Source organism: Syzygium oleosum, unplaced genomic scaffold (assembly GCF_021117445.2).
Source record: "Syzygium oleosum isolate NSW1041296 unplaced genomic scaffold, Sole_v2.1 Sole_v2.17, whole genome shotgun sequence".
NCBI classification, from domain to species: domain Eukaryota; kingdom Viridiplantae; phylum Streptophyta; class Magnoliopsida; order Myrtales; family Myrtaceae; genus Syzygium; species Syzygium oleosum.
The window spans coordinates 7,087,910-7,113,235 of record NW_026607501.1 but is presented as its reverse complement, the minus strand read 5'-3'; the positions used below and the strand labels follow the sequence as shown (position 1 = coordinate 7,113,235).

Below are 25,326 nucleotides of genomic sequence, written 5' to 3'. Positions count from 1 at the left end.
GTTGTTATATGGGTTAGTTATATTCAGTTATATGGGTCATAAATATATTTAAGGGAAAACACCGCCAAAAACCCCAAATTATGTCACTTGTGACAAATTTACCCTGAACTTTTTTTTGTGACACAAAAAACCCCAAACTATGCCACTTGTGACACATTTTCCCCACAATACTTTGGCCAAAGGAAATTTTCGTCTTTTTCCTTGTTCTGTTTTTTTTTTCCTTTTTTTTTTCTTTCTTCTCTCTTCCCTCCACTGGCCAAGGTGGAGGGAAGCCGGCAAGGGTGGCCCTCATCGGCGTTAGGGTTGGGCAAGGGCTGCCCTCGCCGGCGTCGGGCGAGAGTCACCCTCGCCCGATGCCGACGAGGGTTGCCCTCACCAGATCCGGCGAGGGCAGCCCTCACCCAAACCCAACGCTGGCGAGGGCCGCCCTCGCCGGCTTCCCTCCGCCGGCCATGGCGGAGGGAAGAGAGAAGAAAAGAAAAAAAAAAGGAAAAAAACGTATAAAAGAAAAAGACGAAAATGCCCTTGGGCCAAAGTATTGTGGGGTAAATGCGTCATAAGTGGTATAGTTTGGGGTTTTTCGTGTCACAAAAAAAAATTCAGGGTAAATTTATCGTAAGTGGCATAATTTGAGATTTTTGGTGGTATTTTCCCTATATTCAAACATATGGGTGTTAAATGAATCATAAATCGATCATAAATGGATTCATAACTTACTTAAACACAATCCACTTTTATGACCCTCTTCAGTCTCTCTCGCCCTCACTAGATCTCGCACTCACTCACTCCGTATTTTGACATCAATTTTGGGTATGAGTTTTTCAAGATTTAATTAAATATGAAAGTTCTTTAGCAATATGGAACGAGTCGAGTACGAGTTACCATATTTACATTGCATAGAAATAGGTCAATTTGGGTCGAATCATTTTCGATCCAATGCAAATTGACCCGACCCGCCGATTTGACAGATCTATTGAAGAGAAGTGATCTATCCAATGATTTGGAAGGTCCAACCCGCCTCAGCCCTCAGAATCGTTAAACCATCTTTCATCCCTCGCGGAACACGAGATTCCAAAACATCAGCCAAGTTCACCCTCTCAAAGATTCGCCCAGAAGCGCGCTTCAGTGCAAAAAACTCGTTTGAAAAAACAGAGTCTAAACCCACTTTATTCGTCAAAGATAGAAAGTGAAGCATCGGAGAACTTCAGGGTTCTTTCCAAATTGAGAGAGACCCCCCACTGCTAAAACCAAACTGACAAAGAAAGCGAATCGAGAGTTCCGATTTGAGGTTGCAGGCTAGGGAATTTGGCGAAATCTAAAGTTAAAGGGCGAGATACGGACATTTTACATGGAAACTATTAAGAACATAACAGAAATCAACAAAAATTACGGCGACAGTTTGTGACGGTTGCCACCGCCGCCAATCCCCTTGGGCCCTGTACGGAGTGCACAAGGCATATCCAACAAAATAACTGAGAAAGTAAGAGGAAGTCAAAAAAGGAAGTTAGGAACAAATCATTTACATACAACTGACCAGCAAAGCCAAGACAGCCAGCCACACACTGTGATCTCCCCTGTTTGTGCAGGGTCCAGAGAGAGAGAGAGAGGGGGGGAGGGAGAGAGACAGAGAGAGAGAAGGCGGGAGAGGGAGAGCCAGCTCCATATGAACTTTCCATTAAGCCTTATTTCACTGACAAGAGGCAACGGAAAACAAGATTAAGATTCTTTTGAACAAGAAGAAAGTTAAGTTACCCAGAACAGGCGGTGAAAGATAGCTACTTGTACTTCAGCATACTAGGTGGAGGAGGCAAGATGATAGGAGAATCCTCAGATGCTTCGCGGCAATAATGTTGATTCTTCTTGTGGACCCGTTCGATATAGTCGGAAGCCATACCATCGACGTTCTTGTCATCGCGAAACACATATGCAGACTCAATCCCATCTTCCAGCTCCACCAAGTATGAAACGGGCTTGGACCAGCTCTGCGGCTCTTGTGATCGGCGGCTACCAGCAAATTGCGGAACAACTGGTTCATCAGCCATCATGGAAGAATCCTTAGCACTATGACTTTGAGCTGAAACTGAACGACCAGTGGTTCCTAAGCTCATGCTGGCTATTGAAAGAGATGATAACCTAAGGACGTTTGTCACCATCTTCATAGACCTCTCACAAAGGGAGTCGCTGCTTCTTTTCTTATAATTCATGGCAATTCACTCTTGACTACCTCTAGTAAACAGCTCTCAGAAAATAATAAGCAGGAGAATTGGGTTATACGGAACAAAAAGGATGGAGCTCTTATAGAGCAACACAGGGACAGAAACGAGAGACATAGCTAGTTAATTTTTCTTCCGGTCTCTCGGGGGTCCTCTACACTCAAAGAGACCTACTTTTACTGTGGATTCTCTTATTCCAAGAAATGAGAAGAATAATAGCTGTAGGTTCATAATATATTTCTATGAAGCAACAAAAAGCATGGATTCTATTTTCAAATATGCAATTACAGCAATTGGTCTATAGAACAAAAGAAATAACTTCAGAACACCACACCTTAATACTTTCTAAAAGTGATCATAATATCTTTACTAGTTGGGATTTGAGGCTAATCCTAATTTATCTCGTCCAGATTCCAGGAAGAACTTTTGTATTGATACTAATATAATCTTGACAGAAGAAAAAGGGAACTTGCTCAAGTCCTTCCATGAAAGAGGGGTTCATTCTTGGAGATCCCACACAAAGTAGCAGTTTAAAACTAAGCATGTGCTAGTGACGCATCTAGCTCTAAAGCTGCATCCATGACTTCGCTTCATTTTGGATAAAGCTAGATTCCACTCTTACCATCCTTTCACCATGCACTTCTGAAAGCTTCCAATCAATTCGGCATTCCCTTCAGTAACCTTCACGAAGAAGTTTCGCTCCCTAGACAACTATATGTTCCTGCCCACCCTACACCATCAAGGGTCACATCTGATCCTTTATTTTGTCAAAAGAGGTATTCTAGGTGTCTGGACTTCTGTGAGTCAGTCATTATACATATTGCTTCTTTTGTAAGTAAAGAACAGTAGAATTAGATTCCTCCGTCTGCTTTTCTAATTGCAGTTCTGAATGCTTGCCTCTGCCACTCGTTTTTACATTGTGTCACCTTCAAGATGACGCCTCCTCACCCCTTCTCTCTCTCATTTGGAATGAGATACTCAGACCCCAAAAGAAAGAAAGGCCTCTCACATTGCCAACTTGTCAACGCAAGCTAGAGCAGCCAATCAGCTGCTCTTTTCGTTTGAATTACTTTTGAATGAACCTCAACAGTGGGCTTAAATATGAATCTCACAATGGATTACTTCGAATTATAGGAACAAGCACTTAGCATTGGCAGTCAACAATAATTTGCGTCTTAATAAGTAACAAGGCAATACAACGGTGCAGCTGGCAGGCTGTTGATTTTATATCACAATAAAGGAATGATGGAGAGTACAGGTGGTGAAGTGCGGGCTTCATCTCAAGTACCGAAATAAGCATTACTTTATATAGGCAACACCGACAAATGAAGAAGCACTAATAAAAAAAAAATAGAAATGAAGAAACAGATTTGATTACTAAAGGGATGTCCCTAAACAACTAATAAAGTAAAAAAATACAGTAGGGTACAAGTAGCTACAGTTAAAAAAAAATCAAACCAAGCAATTCAGTGAGAATATACTTAAATCAAGCAATGGTAAGTTGTGGTTATCTCTAATTCCCTCAGCTAATGCAAACTTACAGTAGCTTATTTCCCACTTCCAGTGCTGCTACGGCGGGCGTTACCCTTCCAAAGAACTGGATGAAAGCCAAGGATTAGGGGGAACGTAGGTATAACCCTGAAAATGTTCACCTGCAGTAGGTGTTGGAGCTGGTGAGTCATCTGGAGGCATTGCAGTCCAGCATCTGTCAAAGTTGGCTATACAATCTTTTCCAGAAACATCCGGCTTGAAATTTGGTTGCACCTCTCGAGCATCCGATTTTTTCCAGTTGATTGCCCGGAACCATTTGTGACCTTTAATCTCTTCTCCACCTTTTGGTCCACTTCCTAATCTTTTAGATGGTTCCTTCTGTAGCAGCTGCAAAGAAGGGGAAACAACCGATTCTAATTATTTGTTAGTTTGCACAATAAAAAATATAAAGCTCGCATGGAATGCTTACTCCTTTGAGCAAAGAATGAGCTTCGCTAGTCAAGCGTGGTGGCAGTTTAAGTTTCTCATTGATAATTCTCTGCTGAAGCTTCTGCCTATTTGCATGCGTAAACGGTGGCTGCAAAGATTATAAGAACCAACGTAATTCCGGAAACAAGTGGATCATAGGCAGTAGATCTGTATACTGAATGCCTTAGTCAAAACCAGCCAGAGCAATGCAGAAAGTGGGAAAGAAATATGCTGTTCAGTTACAGAAACCTTTTCTGCCTAAATTATGCCCAAATCAATGCTTATCATGCTAGCCAATGCTTTAAAAAATGACCAATTTCATCTAAGATTCCAGGAATCACAGCTGAAAAAGGCGGACTGATCCCCCTAGATATGAGAAAAACTGAAAGCAAGGCATGCCTGGGATATGTCAGGGTAGAATGAATTAGGTCACCGGTAAAATGAACCATCCAATATGCACAGAGCATTACCTGTCCATTTAACATTTCATATAGAAGTATCCCGACGCTCCACCAATCTGCATCTTTATTGTGGCCTTTAGAAAGCAAAATTTCAGGAGCCATGTATTCGGTGGTTCCGCACATCGAATTTGATCTGCTTGACTCGTCGATTTCCTTTGCTAGACCAAAGTCAGTAAGCATTACCTGTTTGAAGAACAGATAATGAAAGCCGATTTAAACAATGTATAAAACCAGAATCATGTGCAGAATGCATGTTTCCGTCGAACCACTTAGTTACGTGGCATTACATGTCCATCGGCATCCACGAGAATATTTTCAGGTTTGAGATCCCGGTGCACAATTCCGCATTTGTGAAGATGTGAAACAGCAGATACTATCTCAGCAGTATAAAACCTCGCCTGATCCTCACTGGCCGTCACAAAAGACTAATTAGTTAAAACAACTGTAAATTAACCACATTAGAAAGTGATTCAAGAGTTCAAGTCATGAGATACCTAAATATCCCTTGTCGATAAAGATGAAAGAAGAGATGCCCTCCGTTTATGAAGTCCAGGATCAAATAAAGCTTCGACTTGGTCTGTCAAGTGGACAAAGGAAGAGAAGAGAAAATGTGTCACAACCTAAAAGAGATAACGATAAATAAATTGATGGAGGCCTGAAATAGCGATGGTAAGGCCAACAATTCTCCAAAGCAAATTCACGTCTCAAAGTTGAAAACCGAGCTTCAAAAGCAAATTATACTCTAAGCACCAACTCAACTAAAGGATAGTCCTTATGTCATCGTGCTTTTTTACAACCGGAGGAGTTAGAGTAACATTGCAAGGCAGGTATTTATGCAATAAATTATAATTTTGGGTCCAACTAAGCCCAAGCAAACTCATTGGGAAGAACACCGATTGCCATAATTGTGTCACGGTTCGACTTTTCCCCATTCCACGAAGGCACAAATGTCAACTTCGTAATACTGGGAGAAGCATGAGATATATCATGTAAAATATCATGTGGAAGACAATATTCCATTGCCATAATGTGTGGTGGACGATACAACTGGGTCGTGTGAGTGGTGTTAGAGAGTTTGTGCTCAAATCAATTGATGAAAGGACTATCATGTGGAAGATGTTCGTAGGTGGGATTTTCCCTCTGTACAAAAACTGGCCGGACGCATATGCTGCTCTCTCAATGATGGCCACAGCAGACCGAAACTAGTTGTTGTGTCGAATCGAGACACATCCAGCATACGAGATGCCCGAGTTTAAAGGAGACGTGATACGATTGACCACAATGAAGCATTCCATTATACAAGCCACGATTCTTAGAAAAGAAGGCTGGCCTAGCGAATCAAACTCGTCATGCTCCACACGGTCTCATGACCGAGGCCAATCGGCTCCGACCGTGGAAGAATGGGCAAAGTCATGGTCACCAAAAGCATCAATTTTCGACACTTACAGCCTGCTAAAAAACATGAAACGAGCGTATCTATTTTTCAAGTGCTCATGGGCACTTCGAGTATTGCAGGGAAAAGGCAAATTATGCTGCTCTATTTATCAGTCTAATAGTTTCATACCTGTTTCAACAGCTCCCCAAAATGCACTTTTTCTCGAACCATTAATGAGAGGCAATCGAGCAAAACAGTTAAACTACTCTTAACCAAAGGGACTTTCACTTCCCATCCAGGAAAAACCAAAGAAGTCTCCATAATCCAATGACCAAAATAGTTAACTATCCTTAAACGGCGCGAATTTCACGCCGCGTCGCATTCCAGAACAGCTAAACAACACTCTAAAATGCGCAATCTATCGAGAAACTGAAGTCCAAGAAAAGAGCTCTACACATCTGGAAACAAAAAGCACAGCACCTGGAAAGAATATCGGAGGGGAACGATGAAGGGGTGCACAACTTTGGCGAGAATATCCCTCTCGGCCTTCATGTAATCCACGTGATTCTTCTTTATGATCGTCTCCTTCCTCATGACCTTCATCGCGTATATCCCGTCGCCCTTACCGTCCTCGCCGTGCCCGCCCTTTTTCCTCACCTGGAAAACCTTCCCGAAAGCACCCTTCCCCACCACCCGCAGTATCTCGAAATCCCCAGGCCCGATCTTGGCGCCGCTCTTCGCGACTTCTTTTCCGCCGACGCCACCAAGATGCGAGCTTTCCCGTTCATCTCCATCCAAAATCCCTCCTTTTTCACAATCATCACCATCACCATCTTCTTCCTCGTCTTCAGAAGAGGAGTCAATGAAAGGGAGGGAGTTGGAGTGGGTGTAGCGAGGGGACGGGCCCACGAAGGAGTGGGACCGGTGCTGGATGACGGGGGGGTCCTGCGGGGGATGCAGAGCGGAGGAGGAAGACGACGACGGGTTGGGGTGGAGGGGGTGGGGGTGGGGGGTGGGGGGTGATGGGACCGAAGACCTCGGCGAAATCGAAGTCTTGGGAGGGGGAGGAGGAGAGCGGAGGAGGAGCGACGGCGGCGGAGGAGGAGGGGATGGTGAGGTTGGCGAGGTTGTGGGTGAGGAGGGAATGGAGGGGCCTCTTCTTCTTCTTCTTCTTCTGGGAGGAGGACGACGCCGCGGCGGCGGGGGCGGGGGGCGACATCTTCGAGCCAGGCGGCGGCGGCGGCGCTCGGCTGAGGAGCGGCGGCGGAGGTGGAGGTGGAGGTGGATGGGGAGGTGGGGAGCCAGCCAAGAAGGTTGCTTCGAGGCAGGCTGGGAGAACGGGGGATCACATTGTGAGAGAGAGAGAGAGAGATAGAGAGAGATGGGTAAGAGTTTCAGAGGGTGGAGAGAGAGAGAGAGAGAGAGAGAGATATCTCGCAATGATGGAGATGGCGGCTGCCGATTCACATTTTCAGAGAGAGAAGAGAGAGAGAGAGAGAGAATCAAATACGCACGAGGAGGAAGGAGAGGTCAAAACCAGGGCTAGGAGCGAAAGTTACTTTCTTTTTTATTTTTTTTATTAATACCGTCAAAAACTTTATATTTATATATTTACGATAAATTTACTCTCAATTAATTTTTTGATCATAAAAAATCTCAAACCGGTAAACCCGTGACAAATTTACCCTCCGTTAGTTTTCATTAAATTTTACTGTCAAATTGCCAAGTTAAATAACACGTGATAGTTGACGGATGTATCGGTTTGAGGTTTTACCCTCCGTTTATCACAGATATACTGATTTGTGATTTTTTTTTGTATTAATCCAATTTAACATAGAATAAATTTGTCACAAATTAGTTTGAGATTTTTTGTGGTTAAAAAATTAATTTGGGGTAAATTTTTCGCAAGTATACAAGTTTGGAGTTTTTATAGTAAAAAAAATTAGTTTGGAGTAAATTTGTCACGGATGTATCGATTTAAGATTTTTCATGGTATTAACCCTATTAAAGAGGACATGAGCGAACTTGCCTTGGGCTCCCCTCTTTTATTAGTTATAGCTTTTCGTATGAAATCCCCCCTTGAATTGGTATCGGAGCATGGCTTTCGATCGATGTTGTCGAGGTTACTCTCTCCACCTTCAGTCCCTGGTGGCTAGCCCTAGTGACAAGGACCGGGCATCAGGCGTGCAGTGGAGCATAGAGTCCCACATCCCCTAAGTGGAGTGTTCTAGGCTTGAATATAAGTTTCGAGACCCCGCTCTATTATCACCCATAATTTTTGGTCGAGACCCTATAAGTGACAAGTCAAATTTTAAAAAAAATTCTCAAATAATATAATCTCATTTGATTGTCGCTCGATTAGCTTAGAACTTTATTTGAGATTAACTTAGCCACCTTAGATTTCTTATTTTAAATATAATCCGCCTCAAGCCCGTTTTTGAGAAAATGACCTCCCTTCCACTGATTCCTTTGCACCTCCTCCGGCATTGTGACATACTCACATTTGATTTGTTTACATATGATTTGTAAAAGAAAACATAGACATGGATGTACTATTAGTTCAGACAATCAAAAAAGCGAGACAATTTCCCAATGCAAGTCCCTAATTAATCGGTAGACTACTAGCAAAAGTTAATAATCACAAAAATATTTTACTGGCATGCACCCATGCACAATGCCTTATTTTCGCGATTTCAAATAACCGATTTCAACTCTTGAAAAGACCGAAAACCCGCTTAGTCTTTTCTACTTACGATTTTCACTCAAAAATTCGAAATTGGTACGAAAAAAAAATAGTTTCAAGAAATTAATGGGACTTACATTTCAAAACATTTTTAGCTTCCTGCACTAAGAATCAAATTGTCAAGGCTACATGGTTTACAAAAATTTAAAAAGTCAAAGCAATGCATGCTCACAAAAAGGCCAACGGTTCCTCAATCAGAATTCCCAGAGCACATGCTTAAAGAAAATGCACCTGAGATCTTTCAACTTCTAATTTTCTTTTTCCACTGTAAATTATCGCACAGAAAAGAAATTACAATCCTCTATACAAACAATTATACCCCAAAAATGGATAAATCAAAGAACCGAAACCACTCAAAACATCCTCACTAGAAAAATACAACAGACCGTGGTCTATCCCATCCGAAAACATTCAAGGGGGGGCGATAATCTCCTAAAAAATCGGAGAATGTGAACTCAAAAGCACCATGCGAAAAAAGAAGAAAAAATTTATAACACCCTTATACACAAGACGGCCGACACGACGCGAGAGGCCTAATCAAAATGGCCACTCCGTGCCGATCAGGCCTTACTGTGATACAGGCACCAGGTTCAGCTCAAGCGGTCTCAGGGCTCCTTGCACGATCTCTTGAACCGTCCTGTTTCTTCGGCACACGTCAGATAGCTCCTCGATAGGAACCATCAGGGCATTGACATCAGTCCCCAATGCTGCTTCAGATAATGCTTGTAGAAACCGTGCGCACTCCACCTCTGTTACAGCTGTTGATGGAATTAGAGAGATGCCGTTCTTGGCCCACGCCAATGCCTGAACTCCGTATGCTCGTGTTAATGCTAATAGCGCATATGCTACCTGGAAAAAAAGCAGGATCGGGGTGAAATGAACAGTCTCGGTTCTCATTTTCGAGGTATAACTCGATGCGCTAAAACGTGGAAGTGCTCCAGAGAACCAGTCCTTACCGTTTCTAATCTGGAGCTCGGAAGAGCTCCGGCTACTGAAGCCACCAAAATTCTGGCAATGCAAGGTCCTCGTGGAATGATCACACTATCCCTGATGGACACGTATTGCTTATCCATCGGAGATTGTGCTAGATCAAATATATCGGTCAAGAAGCCCAATATTGATTTCGAGGCCTCCCTACAAGGTAACATAATTGACAAATAATCATAGGTTCAGGAACAGCTTACCTTCTGGATAGACACTAATAAAGAATATTCCACAACAAAATGCAAGATCGTGAATATGATCAGCAACAAACATTGTGTTCAAAATGCACACGATGAGAAAATGATAATATCTTTCTTTCCAACTTCCAATTAATATATCTTATGGAGCATAAGATGCTCGAGCAGTTCCCCTTGTAAAGGAGTTCCTTTACTCATCTTATGTTTCTTCTCTTTAATTTTCACTTGATTTCAGTAATTTAATATTCATCGTCTTTGAGTCAACATGGTCCAACCACATGCAACAGGTGATGAACCCAGACACCGCATACACCTTGTGATTTTACACGCTGATCAAATGTTTCGCACAAGAGAGAGAGAGTTTTCGCGCTATCAAGTGGTATAATAAAGTGGAAGAAATAGTTTTTCACATTTATCCCCAGCGAGACTAGCCTTTTTTGTTTCAGTTGAAAAATGACATCACTCGCAATAATTGAAACCAGAAAATGGTGACAGTAATTGAAGTGCCAAATATGATATTGCATGCTTTCAGAAGCAGTGGGGAGATTAAGAAGTTCCCTACGAAAATATGAGAGCTGAAGACCTGAGGTGCCTAGACTATGAGGATAACTGAAAAAGAAAGCCCGGTACGCCAAGCTCCCGCTATGCGCGGGGTCCAGGAAAGGGTCAGACCACTTTAGGTCCAATGTACGCAGGCTTACATTACAAGAAATATTTTCACTGGATATTGGAGTGATAGAGAAAAAGGAGCAGCGTACTGAGCCCAAAGGCAGAATTTGCTCTTCTCCTCCCCTTGGAAATTTGCACAAGCACTAAATATTGGTAATGACAAAGGCATATAGTATATCTGAAAAACCAAAGCAATACAAAGAAAATCATATATATATAGAGAGAGAGAGAGAGAAGCCAAACCTGTGTTGAACAGTAATCCCAATCAATGAACAATCAACCAAGGAAGGAAATACATCTGATGGTATGAATAACTGCGGACAATAGCGAATGCATCTTGATGCTAATAAAAAGCAATCATCTGCTATATCTGGTCTAGCAGTGAACTCCTGAACAATTAAGGATTTAAATGTGTCAGCAGAACATGTTCATCTGCAGAAAGAAACATAGTTTATTACTCATTCGAACCATACCTTGATGTTGGGGAGAAGGCATGTCGTCTGCTTAAAAAGCACTTCAATCAAATTCTTTAGATAGGTCGAACAAGAAGGATCGGAACCAAATATCTGCATCCAAATGTTTATTGCATATTTAAGTATATATGCACATATAAATATGATGCAAATCACAGCTCACAGTGCAACTGTACCTTAATAACTTCACTAGAGAGATAGAGAAAACAAGGCTGATGGTGCTGTTTATATAAGCCTTGTATTTCTTCCAGCATCACACCTATCGTGATCCCCATGAACCTCTTAGAAGTTCTAACCTGAGATAAACAATTGATGGTGATTATATAATTATGCATCCAGCATTTACAGGAACTCTTATCTACTGCACAAAAGTGAAACATTTTATATAGTACACACTTATGCAATTATCACATGATTATTAACATGAATATGACAATTTAAGCAAGCCAATTCAAGGCACTGCAAAGTCATATCCTCTGATTTCTTCCAGTTTGTTGCAGTGATCCACTTCTAGTTTTAGATGAGTGAAAGGCAAAGATAAGGACGGTGGACCAAATGAGTGTTAATAAGTTGTTTACCAGAAATTTAATAAGGGATGGACAGAAGCAATGAACACCCAAAAGTTCAGCGCGGAATAGTTTAGCACACTCACAGCGTATTTACAAGCACGGCAAAGAGATTCCATTGTTCGCATGTCCCAAGCACGACTGCAGCAAATCATCAAAAGCACTTGAAAACGTACAAGGGTCGTGAACCAATTACCTTCCACAGGATGAATCTATTCAAAATAGAGATTCATGCATACTCACAGGTCAAAGATTGCTTTGAAAATTGGCCAGAGCCTCTGAATAGCATCTGCCACAGCTTCAGGATGATTCACATATCTGGCTTCCATCAAGTTATAAGGGAGGAGAAAGAAACATGAGCAGAAATAACATGGAAGAAAGAATATTAATTCCATAATTCATGACCAACCTAAAAATGTAGGCAATCCGATCAATATGGACGGTTAAATCACGAGCATGTTTCTTCTCAACTACTTCTGGACCCTGGTTTATGATCTCCTGGAGTTCAAATTTAAGGAGCTGAGAATACTCTTAATGAAGGGCACCTGAACACATAGACCAGAAAGAAACCAACCTGTAAATGCGTAACAACAGGCAGGCATAATGCTTCTAAAGCTTTCTTTGCATGGTCAGGAGGAAGCTCTGTTATGACAACACTGAAGGACAGGATATGAACAGACATCAGTGTGAGGAATTCAAACAAAAGTTTACAATACGAAGCAAACTCAACAACTAAATGTTCTCAATCAACCAGCGTACCTTAACGCCTCAACTAAATGCAACGAGTCGTCAGCAGAGACTTTGAATTCACCACTAACTGCTCTATGATATACATGAAACAGGCCATCCAAACATCCACAGAGCTTTCTTCGACAATCTATAACCAGTACAGATATCCTTATTTAGTCATGTAATATCTAGGCAAAAAAAGATGTGTAGAATACAATCCACAGAGAGAGAGAGAGAGAGAGAGCATGGTATACAAATGAGACATAAAACCCAATATTAAAGAGCCTGACAATGTAAGAAGCACCGTACCATCACAGAGATGCCTGAATGCAAGAGCCGCAGCTGCCGCAGAATCTTCGGATGTGCCCATTCCGCTCAGGAGAATATCTATGACCAGTGGTAATATAGAAAGTCCACTTGACGCAGCATCAAGCCATTTTGAATAAGCTCCAATTGTCAAGCACACTGAAACATTTAAGCGATATATGACACCACTCAGCTAAAAAACTCTATTGATCCAAGGCGAGTATATTTCAAATCCACCCTTCAACAGCCATGAAAGACCCTCAATTACCATTTATGGCCCAAAGTAATTTATTTATGCCCATGCTCCAATTTCCATATGATAGAAAAAAGAGGAAATTGTCGAACTATTAACAATTTATTACCAGTTTGAAGGAGTTCTGGCTGCTGAGGAAGCTTTGGAAGCAAAGCCATAATCTGAGAGCAGCAAACAAAGGCACATGTCAAGAGCAGTCATATAGAAACACCAAACAAAATTTGAGCCAACATAAAAAAGATGGAAAGGCTGATAAACAGGTAGTATATAAAAACTGTCAACCCATTTGAGGGAAACAGACGATATCTCAAAGTTCCAGAGATGTATCTACCAAGGCACAAACCTCCTCATTGTCATCAGTGATCAATGAGGAGGATCAAATTTGTGAAGTCCACTGATGTCTTGTTCCAGCCATTAAGATCACTCTGTCCTTTCCTTCTTCGAGAATTTACTCTTAAAATACCAAACATCAGCCTTTTCCATTTTCACTACTCGGTTTTTCAGGTGAAGTATGCTATGTCAAAAACCTAGGATACCATGAGTAGTAGAGACACCAAATAAACAAGCAAGCTATTTATGAGAAATCATCAGTCAAGCTCCATGGAAGGAGCTTGCTGAACAAAAGTGTGTATATCATTAGGAGAGATTTCACAGTTTCAGATGATATGCTCGCTCAATGCCAAATAACTCATGAAGCAGAGAACCAGCTCTGCTTTCCTTTATACTAACCAAAAGAGGGCGCGCAATCCTACAGCTTCACCATGACAGCAAGGATAACAACTTGAGCTCAGTCAAGATATAAGGACTGCCTTTTTTATTTGAGTTTCTTTGAGGGGAGAGAAGAAAAATCAGAAAGCATTCATACCGAGGGCATAACTGCTGCTTCATCAACTGAAACATAATTCGATATTGCATGGATGCAAAATAAAGCAGCCTCTGCTGGACGCCATTGGCTCTGCTCACCATTTGTACAACATGCTACAGCCTTCAACAACGAAAAAGTAATTGTGAAGTCCACCAAAATACTCTCAAGACCTATTTTACTCTTGCTATTAAACTGTTGATTATGGGTTTACTTTAGAAAAATTAGTTTACCAGACTGAACAATTAAAAACGCTACACCAAGAAAAGGAGATTTCACTGTTTAGGATCATCGATTGTACATCATCACAACTAGAGAAACTACTCGTAATTTACTACTTGAGCATATAAAAAGAAACCAGCAACTCAAAAGTTGGCACAAATTAAGACCCTGTTGATCAAGAGAAAGTAAATAAAGGTAACTTGCTAGAAAATCAAAACATGAGGACCTATCACCTATAACAAGCCATAGCTATATAGCCAACTAAATACAAGGTAGAGAGTAATCCTCAGGTGCCAAGAATCATGTGATGCTTGCATGAAAAACAGATCAATATTCTTGTTGAGTCTATTGCCATAATGTGTCAACCTTTTATGTCTAGTGAAAATCATCAGACCAAAAATGTCATGATCGTGAAACTCCAAACACTCCCAGAGCAAAAGCAACATTGGCAATTTGCTAATTATGGTAGTAGGGTAGGTTGAGGAATGTCAATGGCATCATTTCAAGCATATAGAGTTTCCAATAAATGCCTGAAACTTTTAGTAGCTTAGGGACATTTCCACAATTAATTCTCCAGTAAAGTCTTATACTTCTGAAAAGAGCAAGGAAAAACATTTAAAACACATTTGAGATTTAAGCAAAAATGGCTGATCAAGGCTGAATAAGTTCAAGGAAATTTGAATGTAAGGCCAGCATCTCCAGACGAAGGATAGTACTTGCTTTAGCCCTCCAAAAGACAAAACATTCAATCTGACACGGCACAAATACATATCACCCACTGAAAGTGATGGAAGCGAACATAACTAGTTATTATATTACGTACACACCTCCATGAGCTTCACATAAAGAATCTTCAGAGTAGTGTCACCCCCCAAAATTGATGCCGCATCGATCAATACATCCGCAACAGCTAATAAAAACCAGAATTTCATTAGGAACAGCAGGTGCGAGGTCCTGGATTATGATACAGATTTACAGAAAATGGTATTCATTTCAAGGAAGAACAAAGTTTGCAGCCATTTTTCATCTCACTTACTGCAGAGACTCTTTCGACATGTCATACTTACAGCAACTAAAGTCATATCAAACATGGAAGCTGTTCTTACAGAAACATAGTTTAAAGATTTGAGCAGTGGACATTTAGAAGCAAATGGCCAAAGGCAAAATGCAGAAAGAAACTGAAAAAAAAATGTCAAGAGATGAAGAATAGGGTTTGAAATGTTGATCAGACATGATAGTAGCAAAAACACTGGTCTAAAGAGACAAATAGAAAGAGTAAGCCCACAAAATCATCGAATGCAGCAAATGTAATTAACAGCAACAACTATTCTTGAATTAAAGCAATCTAAGTCAAGACCAAGGTAGTTAAACCCGCTTGCTTAACTAGGATCAGTGATGGCCCCTTAAAATGGGATTCTAAGATCTAATTTATAAAATCGTTATATAAGTAGTGACAGGATATCTTAAATGTCACCATACATATTGATCATAAAGCTCCAAAACAAAGTTTGATCAATAGAAACAAATTAAATGATACCATTCTCATAGTATCAGCTCCACTAACCATGCCATGGTGCATGAAAAAAGACACCATGATATCATATATAACTCAATTATTCAAGATAATACCACCAAAGAGCTAAAAAAATTTAAACCCATTCGAGAAATAATTGTATGTCGACATCTTAACATACAATTATTTCTCGAATGGGTTTAAATTTTTTTAGCTCTTTGGTGGCATTATCTTGAATAATTAAGTTACATATGATATCATGGTGTCTTTTTTCATGTACCATGATAATTGTATCTTTCCTAGTATAATTTTGTAAGCTTGCTGCTTTGTTCGAGTTCTTGAAATGTTGAACAATGAACAGAGAGACACAAGGAAGAGAGCTCATTCTTTTGCTAAAAAGAGCATAAAACGTAACCAAAAGAGAACTTTCTGTTCTATTATTTTTCTTATTGTGTTTAAGTCAAGGCATTAGTGAAAGGGTGAAACTCGCCGTTTAACTTAAATAACTAATTGTCTGCCTTTGCTTATGGGCTTCAAGAGGCCCAATTCCAACCTTGAAACCACACAGGCAGCAAGAAAAAGGGTCCACCGAGTCAAACCAAGTTGACTCGTGATTTTAGCAATTTAATTGAGTTGACTCGGGATTCACCTGATTCACTCCGCTGCATATTTTTATGCAATTTGACACGATTCCCATGATTTGGCTCATATAATCATATGATCTTCCGAGTCAAATCGAGATTTTCACTATACTGGTCGAGACATAAGGTTTACTTCCTTAAAACATCTGATTAATATGGAGATAATCTGTTGCAAGCTTCTGACATGCATCAATAGGAACAAGTAGAAACAGTTCCATTCTCAAACATGCAAGAGTGCTTTAGGCTTACCAAATCTAGTATGCTTAAATTCCCTGAGGTCCTCTTGTGAAAGGTCTCGATAGTCATGTGGATACTGAACCCGAAAGCTCACCTGCAAAAGAATAATTGAAGACATCTCAACTTGCTCAGACAATGCATGACATGATGGAAAAGTCAATGTCTCCAACTCCCCATCTCTTCTGCTCAGGCTGATTGTCAGTCATGAACACTTTTAACCAAATAATATTTCTTCAAACCTTATATAATTTTTCAACATCCAGTGATAAATAAGTAAAATGATGAGAGACATCTCCAATTACAACAATTGGGACATGCGACAGCAGGTCGCAGTCTTCAGTGGCTGGTATAAGTAGCATTCTTTCAAACAACCAACTAAGAGGGAGGATACCCAAGCATATCATCAGAGATCAGTAGCATACTATCATGACCTAGGCAGTGACTGAGATGACCCGAATCTTATCAGACACCCATGGAGGCTGAAAGTACTCGATAGGCATCATTCGTGAATGCTACTTTATAAAATAATAAGCAAAAAAGTATTAGAAGATGCATGAGGTATCAGTAAATTATCTCTGCTAAATCTCCCAAGAACAGGAGAAAAGAGAATATTTCCTGCTGCAAAATTTACCAGAAAGAACAAATTGTAAATTTAAATCAGTCAAGAAATTATCTTTCTTACATGTAACACTATCTGATTCAGAGAATGTGAAAGCTATTCTTGACAGTTATAAATCTCATGTTAGTAGAAGCATGACAAAAGCAAAAGTAGATCTTTCGGAAAAAGCAACTGAGTGAACAACCATGAATATCGCTTCATCTTGTCCAGATTCCAGCGGTTTACAACCAGTGCACATGGATACAACATCGTTACACAAGCAGAATACACGCGCCCCAAAACCACCCACCTGAATACCCATCCCCCTCAATCAAAGACCAGTAGATTAACAATAGCCCCAATGTGAAAATCTGATACATGTTGACGAAAGAATTGTTGAAGCATATCGTGTATAAAGAGAGGATACCGATAATGGATGAAATAAAGGTATGAGGAATAAAACTTGAGAAGCCTCGCTTTACACTATATTGAAATCGAGAGCACAACTGTTTCGGTAAAAGTTCAAGTTATTCGAGAATGGCACAGATTATATTCTAAATCTTAACAATTACCTAACTTCAACATAATGCAATGCATTTATACTAACAGTGCCATAGTTTTTAGCAACCCAAATGAGGACTTTGAATCAACATCCCTAATATGGAGAACCATGACTAAAGCACACTTCTAAAGTTTATGCAGAGATTGGCATATTCAAACCATCCTAACTAGAAGACTTACCAGAGAAACGAGTGATTCATAGGCTAACCGAAAAATATGTAGCCTGCGGTTTCTTTCAGCTTCAATTGTAGCTTCATTTGGTAATGAAGCATAAGAGTCCCTATTAAAGCAAAATGATAACTTGAAAATAAATCTTCAACTTCGCATAAATAAATCAAGATTTGAGAGATCTCCAAAAAGATTTACCTTCTGGTCAAGTTAACCTGAAGATTGTGCCAAAAGTTAAATGTCATTGATGCAATATTGAATTCAGGGTGAGAAGCAACTTCCAGCAAAGCGTGCACTATTAGCATTGATTCTTCAGAACCTGAACAGGCAAGATGTATCAAATTAATAGAACAGATTTTACCCAAGAACACGTACTTTGTAATAAAATTATTAATTATAAACATAAAAAAGTATCAATTCCCAAAGGTCCTGCATAAAGCAAAAGCAATGCAGTTAAGTGATGGCATGTAGGTATAAATATGGCACAGGTACGGACCAGTTGCAATCAGTTCAACATATGAATCACCCATATCAGCAAAGAGACGAGCGATGGCTTTTACATCTTCCTCATCCTGATAGCAGAAACACATGCAAAAGAAACACCAGTCAGGAAGCAGCAGACTTGGGCTAAATATCAAGAGAAAATGAACCATATTTAGCATTTAAATATTATGTTGGTATATTAGCAAATCAACTTGGTTTTAGCCAAGAAGAATATAATGGAGACAATCCCTTGTTACAGATATCGGGTGGAAAGACATGATGATAGACAAAATTATTCGGAGATCTTGTAAACTAGAGACAGTATATGATAGGATCTCTGAAAAGGTCCTTTGACAGTTTCCAAAAAATGGGGTATGTGCACCAACAATTCAAGCTATAAAAGACATATATGATGCAGTTGTCATTACAGTATAAACAAGTCTAGTGGTTCTAACATTCCCTATTGTGTCAGCTGATTCTGCGACTACTCACTGCCAAGAAGTCAGCCCCACCCAAAAATCTACCTAATTGATGATGGTAGGACACATCACGTCAGGTCTCTCCAAAGGAATACTGGATTCTCCAAATCATCATAAAAGATAAGGGGATATATAGACACAATAATAATGCTCAGTAAAAAGTGACAGCCCACAACTAACTTAGTAACAATGACAACCATGCCCCTCTGAAGAACTGTTTCAACTTGCTCATAACCACCATTTTGTCCCCTTATGACAAGCAAAATTTGTTAATGCGTGCCAAAGGGTTCATACCGATGCAACAAGTCAGTCAATTAAAAAACATCAATAAGAGTTCTACCACTATTGAAAAAATAGGCCCATTTTTCTTTTCCTGAGAACCCATAAGTCAATAAGGCTACTCAACCTGCAGCTGAGGGCAAAAGTTTGAAAGCACAATGATTTATTACCTTTGAAGGATCTCTGAGCTGTGATTTTAGACTCATAACTTGAGGCACAATAACTTGAATCAGAGGCATCTGTACAGCGACCCCACCAGAACTTCCTGCTGCTGTTAAGTGAATCAATTCTGATACAACTGCATGCATGACAAAATATATAAGAAGCATAGCATAATATCAAAAACCTAACAAAGTAAGAGTGATATACACAAGAACACCAAATTTCAGCAGTAAATTTCAATATCCAAAAGTTAAAGCTCTTTTAAACAACATGTACTCCAGTAACGGGACTGCAAGTACAAGAACACCATAGAGAAGTCTCGACATCTGAAATAGTTATGCTTATGAGTAGAAACTCCATATACAATTTACAATATTATATTGGTTTTCTATATTGTACAGCATAAACGGAGGAAATAAAACAAAAAACCCTAGCTATTTGGTCTCAAGTTGCTTGTCTCTCATTACTATACGGCAGTCTAAAATCAAGGATGACATGTATATTCAAAGCATACCAAAAAAGGATGACTTGGACACTTCAAATTTCCCGTTTTATGAACTACAAATGTTCCAAGATTCTTGTGACCTGAACCCGATTGATTAGTCACATCCACGATAGACAAATTAGGAGGTTCACTCCTGTGCGCTAGCAAATCCAATCACCAGTCACTAACGTATCACATGATCTCAGGGTCCCCTCTCCCTCAACCGAAAACACAAAAACAGAGTGAAGCGAAAAAGGAAGAAAACACAGTAATGCACGGAGACCCACACTAAAAGGTTGAGCTAGGAAACTGCAAGAAGGTAAAGAAGGTTGAATAACTAGAAAGTGAATTCCATAATAGAAAATTCTCAAGCTTCCCACTTTTCCTAATCAAAATACCATTCACAGATGCCTCTGAAAGTAGTTCTGAGGTCAAGCCTGAGAGAGCAGTAAGTACTAAAGGGTGAGACGCAAGCATCGACCCTGGTAGCCTGAAACAAAGAGTACTCAGTAAGTACCAGTAAAGACGTATACATTTTCCTACTCAGAAAGCTAATAAAAGTCATACATTGGCTCAAGAGCCAACCGAGGAAATTTCATGAAATTGTCATTAAATAAAAAAAAAATCATTTAGCACAACATAAGGAAATATAATAACAAAGAAGAACAGAACGGAATGCTTTCATACGACGCCATGGTTATGTAGACACATAGAAGAAGTCTACTTTAGGAGTTGCAGAAAACATCATAGCTGCTTAGAGACCCATGACCTAGCTCAAGGAGGACAGCATATTTTCCGAGCACCGGATATAAATTTATTTATGTGCGCGCTTCAATAAGTTGATGTTTGCTACTCGTAATTGCACTAGTGTAGTTCGTGGGGCAGGGATAAATGTGTAAGCGCAACCATCAAAGTAGATATGCATACCCGTTTCTTAGTCGAAGCCAAGACGCAAATGCCTCAAGAACCTGAACAACAGTGAAATAAAATTCATGGAGAACGGCTAGATACATAAAAACAAGGACAATGAAGGTAAGTGCAGGGAACCAAGAGTCGGAGAGATTAGTGAATTACCATGAAGTATTTTGCTCTTGAGATAAAAAGCAGATGCAGTGTGATTTAGGAGAGTTACAAAGAAAAAATATCCACATGCTAAGATTATTTTCCCAGGCACCAAATTCTTTCATTTAAACATTACAACCATCTAAAAACTGCTTTTGGCAATTCACATACTGCACTTCGTAACAAATAACATCTAGAAAACACAATTCACTATAGTAAGAAATAAAACCTTACAAAATTAGCCATACTATCACTATTCAGAAACATGCAAAAATGCCTTGATGAGGGGACATGCGAACCTAGCTGATATAACATAATTATATAACATCCTTAGTAATTGCATATTTAAACATGTGGTAAATATTATATATAACCTCGCACCAACACTAAAATGATAGCATACATCCAATAAGGACAGTACGACAAAGGGAAATTATGTTGAATGTATCTTACCTGCTCTCTAACTTCGTTAACATTCAAACAAGCGGTCAAGATACTTAGAGCGACTTCCATTTGAGATGAGAGCTCCTTCTCAAATTGTCGGCGCCTTTCTGGACGAGCGGCTATCTTGTAGTTTGTAACCTCCTGAGCATAATTAAACACGCCATATAAATGACATAAAAGTGATAGATCCCGAAGAGTAGTCATGTCAAAGGAGAAATTTTCCTCTGCCCTTCTTTCCATTCAAAAAAGCAAATTTCTGGGCTTGATACTAATCAGATCCTCACCTACACCAAAGCAGTGCAATTATATCTAGAATGTTCACTAGGATGTGATTATTCCTACAAAAACGAAACAAATTACATATAAACACTTTCAATTAGTCCTAATTCTGATGGTATACATCATATTAAGCTCATTAATATATCTTCACGGAACTCTTTGGTCCTACAGTAATTATTCCATTTCAAACAAACAACATTTTGCTGTCCAAGTCTTCCAAAGCCCAATTGTGTTGCCAAATTTTTCACGTTAATGATATCTATATATTATGATCCATCCACCTTGGTGCATAAACATGAGATCCAAGCACTTTGATTCACCACTTCAATTAACTCGAATCATTTGACTAAAGGACGTGCATCACAAAGAAAAAAAAGCACAATCTACAACTGATCTTTCCAACAAGAGTTGTGAGGGTGTAATGATCAAACATTACTCCCGGTAAAGATAAAAATTTTCAGGTTTCAATTGAATAATTTAAATCTCTCTCTTTCATCTAATAAAGGTCCCACATTCCCTTCTACTGACCAAATGTTATTGGTTAGAGAGGAAAAACTGGTTGGGATTCAAAAGGATTACTCAACAGTTTTTGTTCCAGGCATATGACCTGGATATGTTGCACTATCCTAGACAGTCTCACAAAGTGATAGCCACAAGGACACCAATAACAGATAAGTAAGTTTGGGAAAAGGAAACTTTAGGGGATTGCATGACTAAAGAGGCACTAGAAGAGTATGGCAGCAATTACAAATGTAAAGAAAGGGCAAAGAAAGTCCATCTCTATCAATTTAAGTAATGCCTTCTACAGTATAAACTCCAAGTGTGAACACACAAAAGCCCTCTGAACCGGAGAAGACAATAGACACCTCAATCAAGTTACATGCAAACATTTCCATATCCTTAGAAAACTTAAATTATCTCCATATCCTATTCACATGGCCAATGATTTCATAATTCTAGCAGAGAAACCATCAAGGTAAATAACTTGTATAATGAGGCAAAAGAATAATAAGGCTCAGCAAAAAAATTATCCAAACAGGAATACATATACCTCTGGAAGTACTGTGAGCAGCTCCAAAAATCCTGGCACATATTCAGGATGAGAATTCATCTCATCCCTCAGCCAATTCACGATACCACCATCCCCCCAGTCTTCAGCAGGGACATGCACAGCCAATGCAGCGACCGCAATACTAATCTAGAAGGCCAGGAAGATTAAGCACAATAGCCCTTAATACCATACTGTTAATGGAAAACAAATGAGAATGATTGACAAACGTAACTTGTAATCAATACCTGAGTTCTAACTTTGGGAGGGCCCTTGTGGAACTTTTTTAGTAAGTTCTGCAAAGCAGGGGGCAAAAAGAATAGCCATATGTATTAGAAAAAGTTCTAACGGGTCGATACTTGAACATGTTCTTGTTTGATGCTGTCATCATACGTACCTAACGATACCAGAATTCTCCAGATAGCACAAGATATATCATTAATTTATATAGCATAATTTTCTTTTCTGACTTCCAAATTAAAATTCCATAGCATTTTTTCCAGCCTTTAGACTAATTTCACTTACTCAAATGTCTAATTTTATATCAGTATTTGTTTTACCATGTTCAATCTTTTTATACAATATCCACTTACATTTAACGAATCCCTCAGTGGACGAAATGCTTCAGAAGGAAGTTCCTCAAAATCTCGTTGTACCTATTGAGAACCACAAAAGTCATTAAAAGTCAGAATGCAGATAGAATAACGTGCTCGTCACAACCCCAGAATTTGAAGCCTGGCCTTCTTAACATTGTTGCTCGTGAAATTAAAATTCCATGACCCATGTCTTGTCCGAAGTGTGGTAAATTACCTTGCTCCGAAGGGTCTGGGAACAAAATATCAAGGTTTCTAAATTACTTGTTGGATCATGCAGCAAATTGTCAGCCACCTGTGCAGACAGAAGAAATGAACAAGACTTAAAGTTCCACAATTATAAACTAGTTGCAGACTGTGGTTTTCCTTTATCAAAAGAATAACAAATCCACTTTCATACGAAGCAGACCAAGCTCCAGTGTATGCATGCAGATTTATTCAGTTCATGCGTTTTTTACATGAATAGATGTCCCAATTTTAGTTCGTAGACATTTTATTGAAGTCTGTCGGAGTCTCAGCTATATTTGTTAGATTTGGCTGCATGACAATGGTACATTCACCATCGAGTTCTCATTTCCAAGAAGAGGTCAGCAACTTGATGTGAATTGGATTTTTTACGAGCTGAACTGAAGGATTCTGTTTTGTTCCCTGTGACAAATGAAAGAAACAACTGAATTGCCATGTCACAAGACGCCCCATCATTAATACAAAGTCCTGAGGAGGAACTAGTTGAGCTGGTAGTTGAGGGAAAATTAGTGAAATAAAGCCCAATAATGAAGTTGGAAAAAGTCGATTATATGCCTTCCTCTGATATTGTAAAAATGAAATTTGGATGCACAGATATCCAAGTGGTGAATGAACATCTTTCTGACAAAGTCAGTTGATGGAGGTCTAAGAAAGCCATTTTCCTCCCAAACCTATAGTACAAAATCAAGCTTTGAATTAGATGACGGAAAATGGAACATGTTTTGGTTCCACCAGTTAGTTTTATCAATGCATTTTATTGTGGTCCTTGTATCTTCTCCATGGCAGCACACACCCTCTTGGACAAAGGTTTCGAGGGGAGGGGACTTTGGTGCATGCCAAATCATGGACCAAGCAATGTTTGCATAGGTTTCACGTGTAGCGACATCCAGAAGATAGTAGTCAGCTTGTTTAAGCCTGTTGGAGTCTTAGCAGTATTTTAGTAAAATCGGTTGCATGACAGTTGAAGATAAACACTTGTATTCATTGTGATATTCAGTAAAGTCCCGAGGCTTCAAGATTGCATCTACTGCCACTTGAAGGTTCCGCGGAAGAATAAAAGGTTTTGCGCAAACACAAGTTTTTTTCATGAAAATGGAAGTCCCAAATGTGAGGCTGTCCCCACTTTATCGCTCTTTCCTTGTTCCTCAAGGCCAACGATTCCTAGTACTAGGATCAGCACAGTTATCCGGTAGCTACAAGCACTGATTGATCACAAACCACACCACGAACCACAATGCCGAAATTCAGAAACTAGAATCGAGCTCTCTTTCCAACACCTTACGTGGTGCAGCAGGCATCTTGAGCATTTAAACTTGTATGGCAGACTTCAAAGCACTACGTAGACATTACGCGGAACAATCCGAGAGACCGATACCGCGAGCCCAAGCATCCGACCGCGAGCCCATTGATCTAATCCCACCGAGAAAGGCGCGAGCCAAAAAAAAACCAAAGACCGCAACGAATCTCGAACTTCTCTCGTCGCTCCAAGCAATCCGCCCCCCACCCCCTCCTCCCCTCCCCCCACCGAAACGATTCAATACCTGCCAGGCGTCGATGGTGTGCTGGAAGTCCTGGAGCCACCGGTCGGCCTGCATACGCACGGCGTCGTCGGGATGATGGTACAGCGCGTTCAGCGCCTCCTTCACCGTGTTCTGGAGCTCCATCGGGGCTCCGGCGGCGCTCCGCTCGGCTCGCTCCCCCACGCCCTTGAAATCCCCCGAAATTCGCGGCAGCTCCGGCGGAGGGAGGGACCGGCGGGGGGGGTGATTGACGGCGCCTCCTGCCCTTCGAATTTGCTACTAGGGTTTTACGGACTCACGAGCATCTGCGAATCGATGAACTCCGCTGGTGATTGAGGAGAGATTTCTCGAGATCAAAAGGGGTTTTTGGCGCCCGTCCGTAGAGAGATAGAGAGAGAAAGACGAAGCTTTTCGGGGGGCCGTCTTTCTAGAGCGTTTGATTGGCAGGGATGGCGAGGAGAGAGAAAGAAGAGAGAGAGAGAGGGTTTACACTCAATCGTTTGATCTGATCAAAAAT

General features: G+C 40.2%; 2 protein-coding genes and 1 pseudogene across 3 annotated transcripts; all 3 read right to left on the bottom strand.

Moving 5' to 3' along the window:
- Positions 1–1,504: 1,504 nt before the first annotated feature.
- On the bottom strand, positions 1,505–3,415 carry LOC115678733 (uncharacterized). 2 transcript variants are annotated; one of them, XM_056319142.1, is made up of 2 exons: positions 1,780–3,415; positions 1,505–1,690 (listed from the first exon to the last, which is right to left on the bottom strand). In XM_056319142.1, exons 1-2 carry the CDS (start codon positions 2,202–2,204, stop codon positions 1,516–1,518), a joined length of 600 nt encoding a protein of 199 aa, XP_056175117.1. In that variant the 5' UTR covers positions 2,205–3,415; the 3' UTR covers positions 1,505–1,515. The 2 variants fall into 2 exon arrangements, with proteins under 2 accessions (XP_056175117.1, XP_030458013.2); XM_030602153.2 differs by having other exon boundaries at positions 1,786–3,415.
- A 149-nt stretch (positions 3,416–3,564) lies between these two features.
- On the bottom strand, positions 3,565–7,362 carry LOC115678732 (serine/threonine-protein kinase AtPK2/AtPK19-like; annotated as a pseudogene).
- A 1,575-nt stretch (positions 7,363–8,937) lies between these two features.
- Positions 8,938–25,296, bottom strand: LOC115678731 (transportin MOS14). The gene is made up of 27 exons (XM_030602149.2): positions 24,831–25,296; positions 23,261–23,338; positions 23,044–23,106; positions 22,699–22,746; positions 22,454–22,600; positions 21,133–21,264; positions 20,545–20,585; positions 20,016–20,107; positions 19,142–19,269; positions 18,227–18,302; positions 17,929–18,049; positions 17,743–17,842; positions 16,416–16,497; positions 14,840–14,922; positions 13,794–13,913; positions 13,038–13,089; positions 12,679–12,834; positions 12,400–12,517; positions 12,215–12,296; positions 12,050–12,138; positions 11,884–11,958; positions 11,727–11,781; positions 11,251–11,370; positions 11,075–11,167; positions 10,845–10,990; positions 9,708–9,885; positions 8,938–9,600 (listed from the first exon to the last, which is right to left on the bottom strand). Exons 1-27 carry the CDS (start codon positions 24,951–24,953, stop codon positions 9,319–9,321), a joined length of 2,880 nt encoding a protein of 959 aa, XP_030458009.1. The 5' UTR covers positions 24,954–25,296; the 3' UTR covers positions 8,938–9,318.
- Between the last annotated feature and the right edge of the window lie 30 nt (positions 25,297–25,326).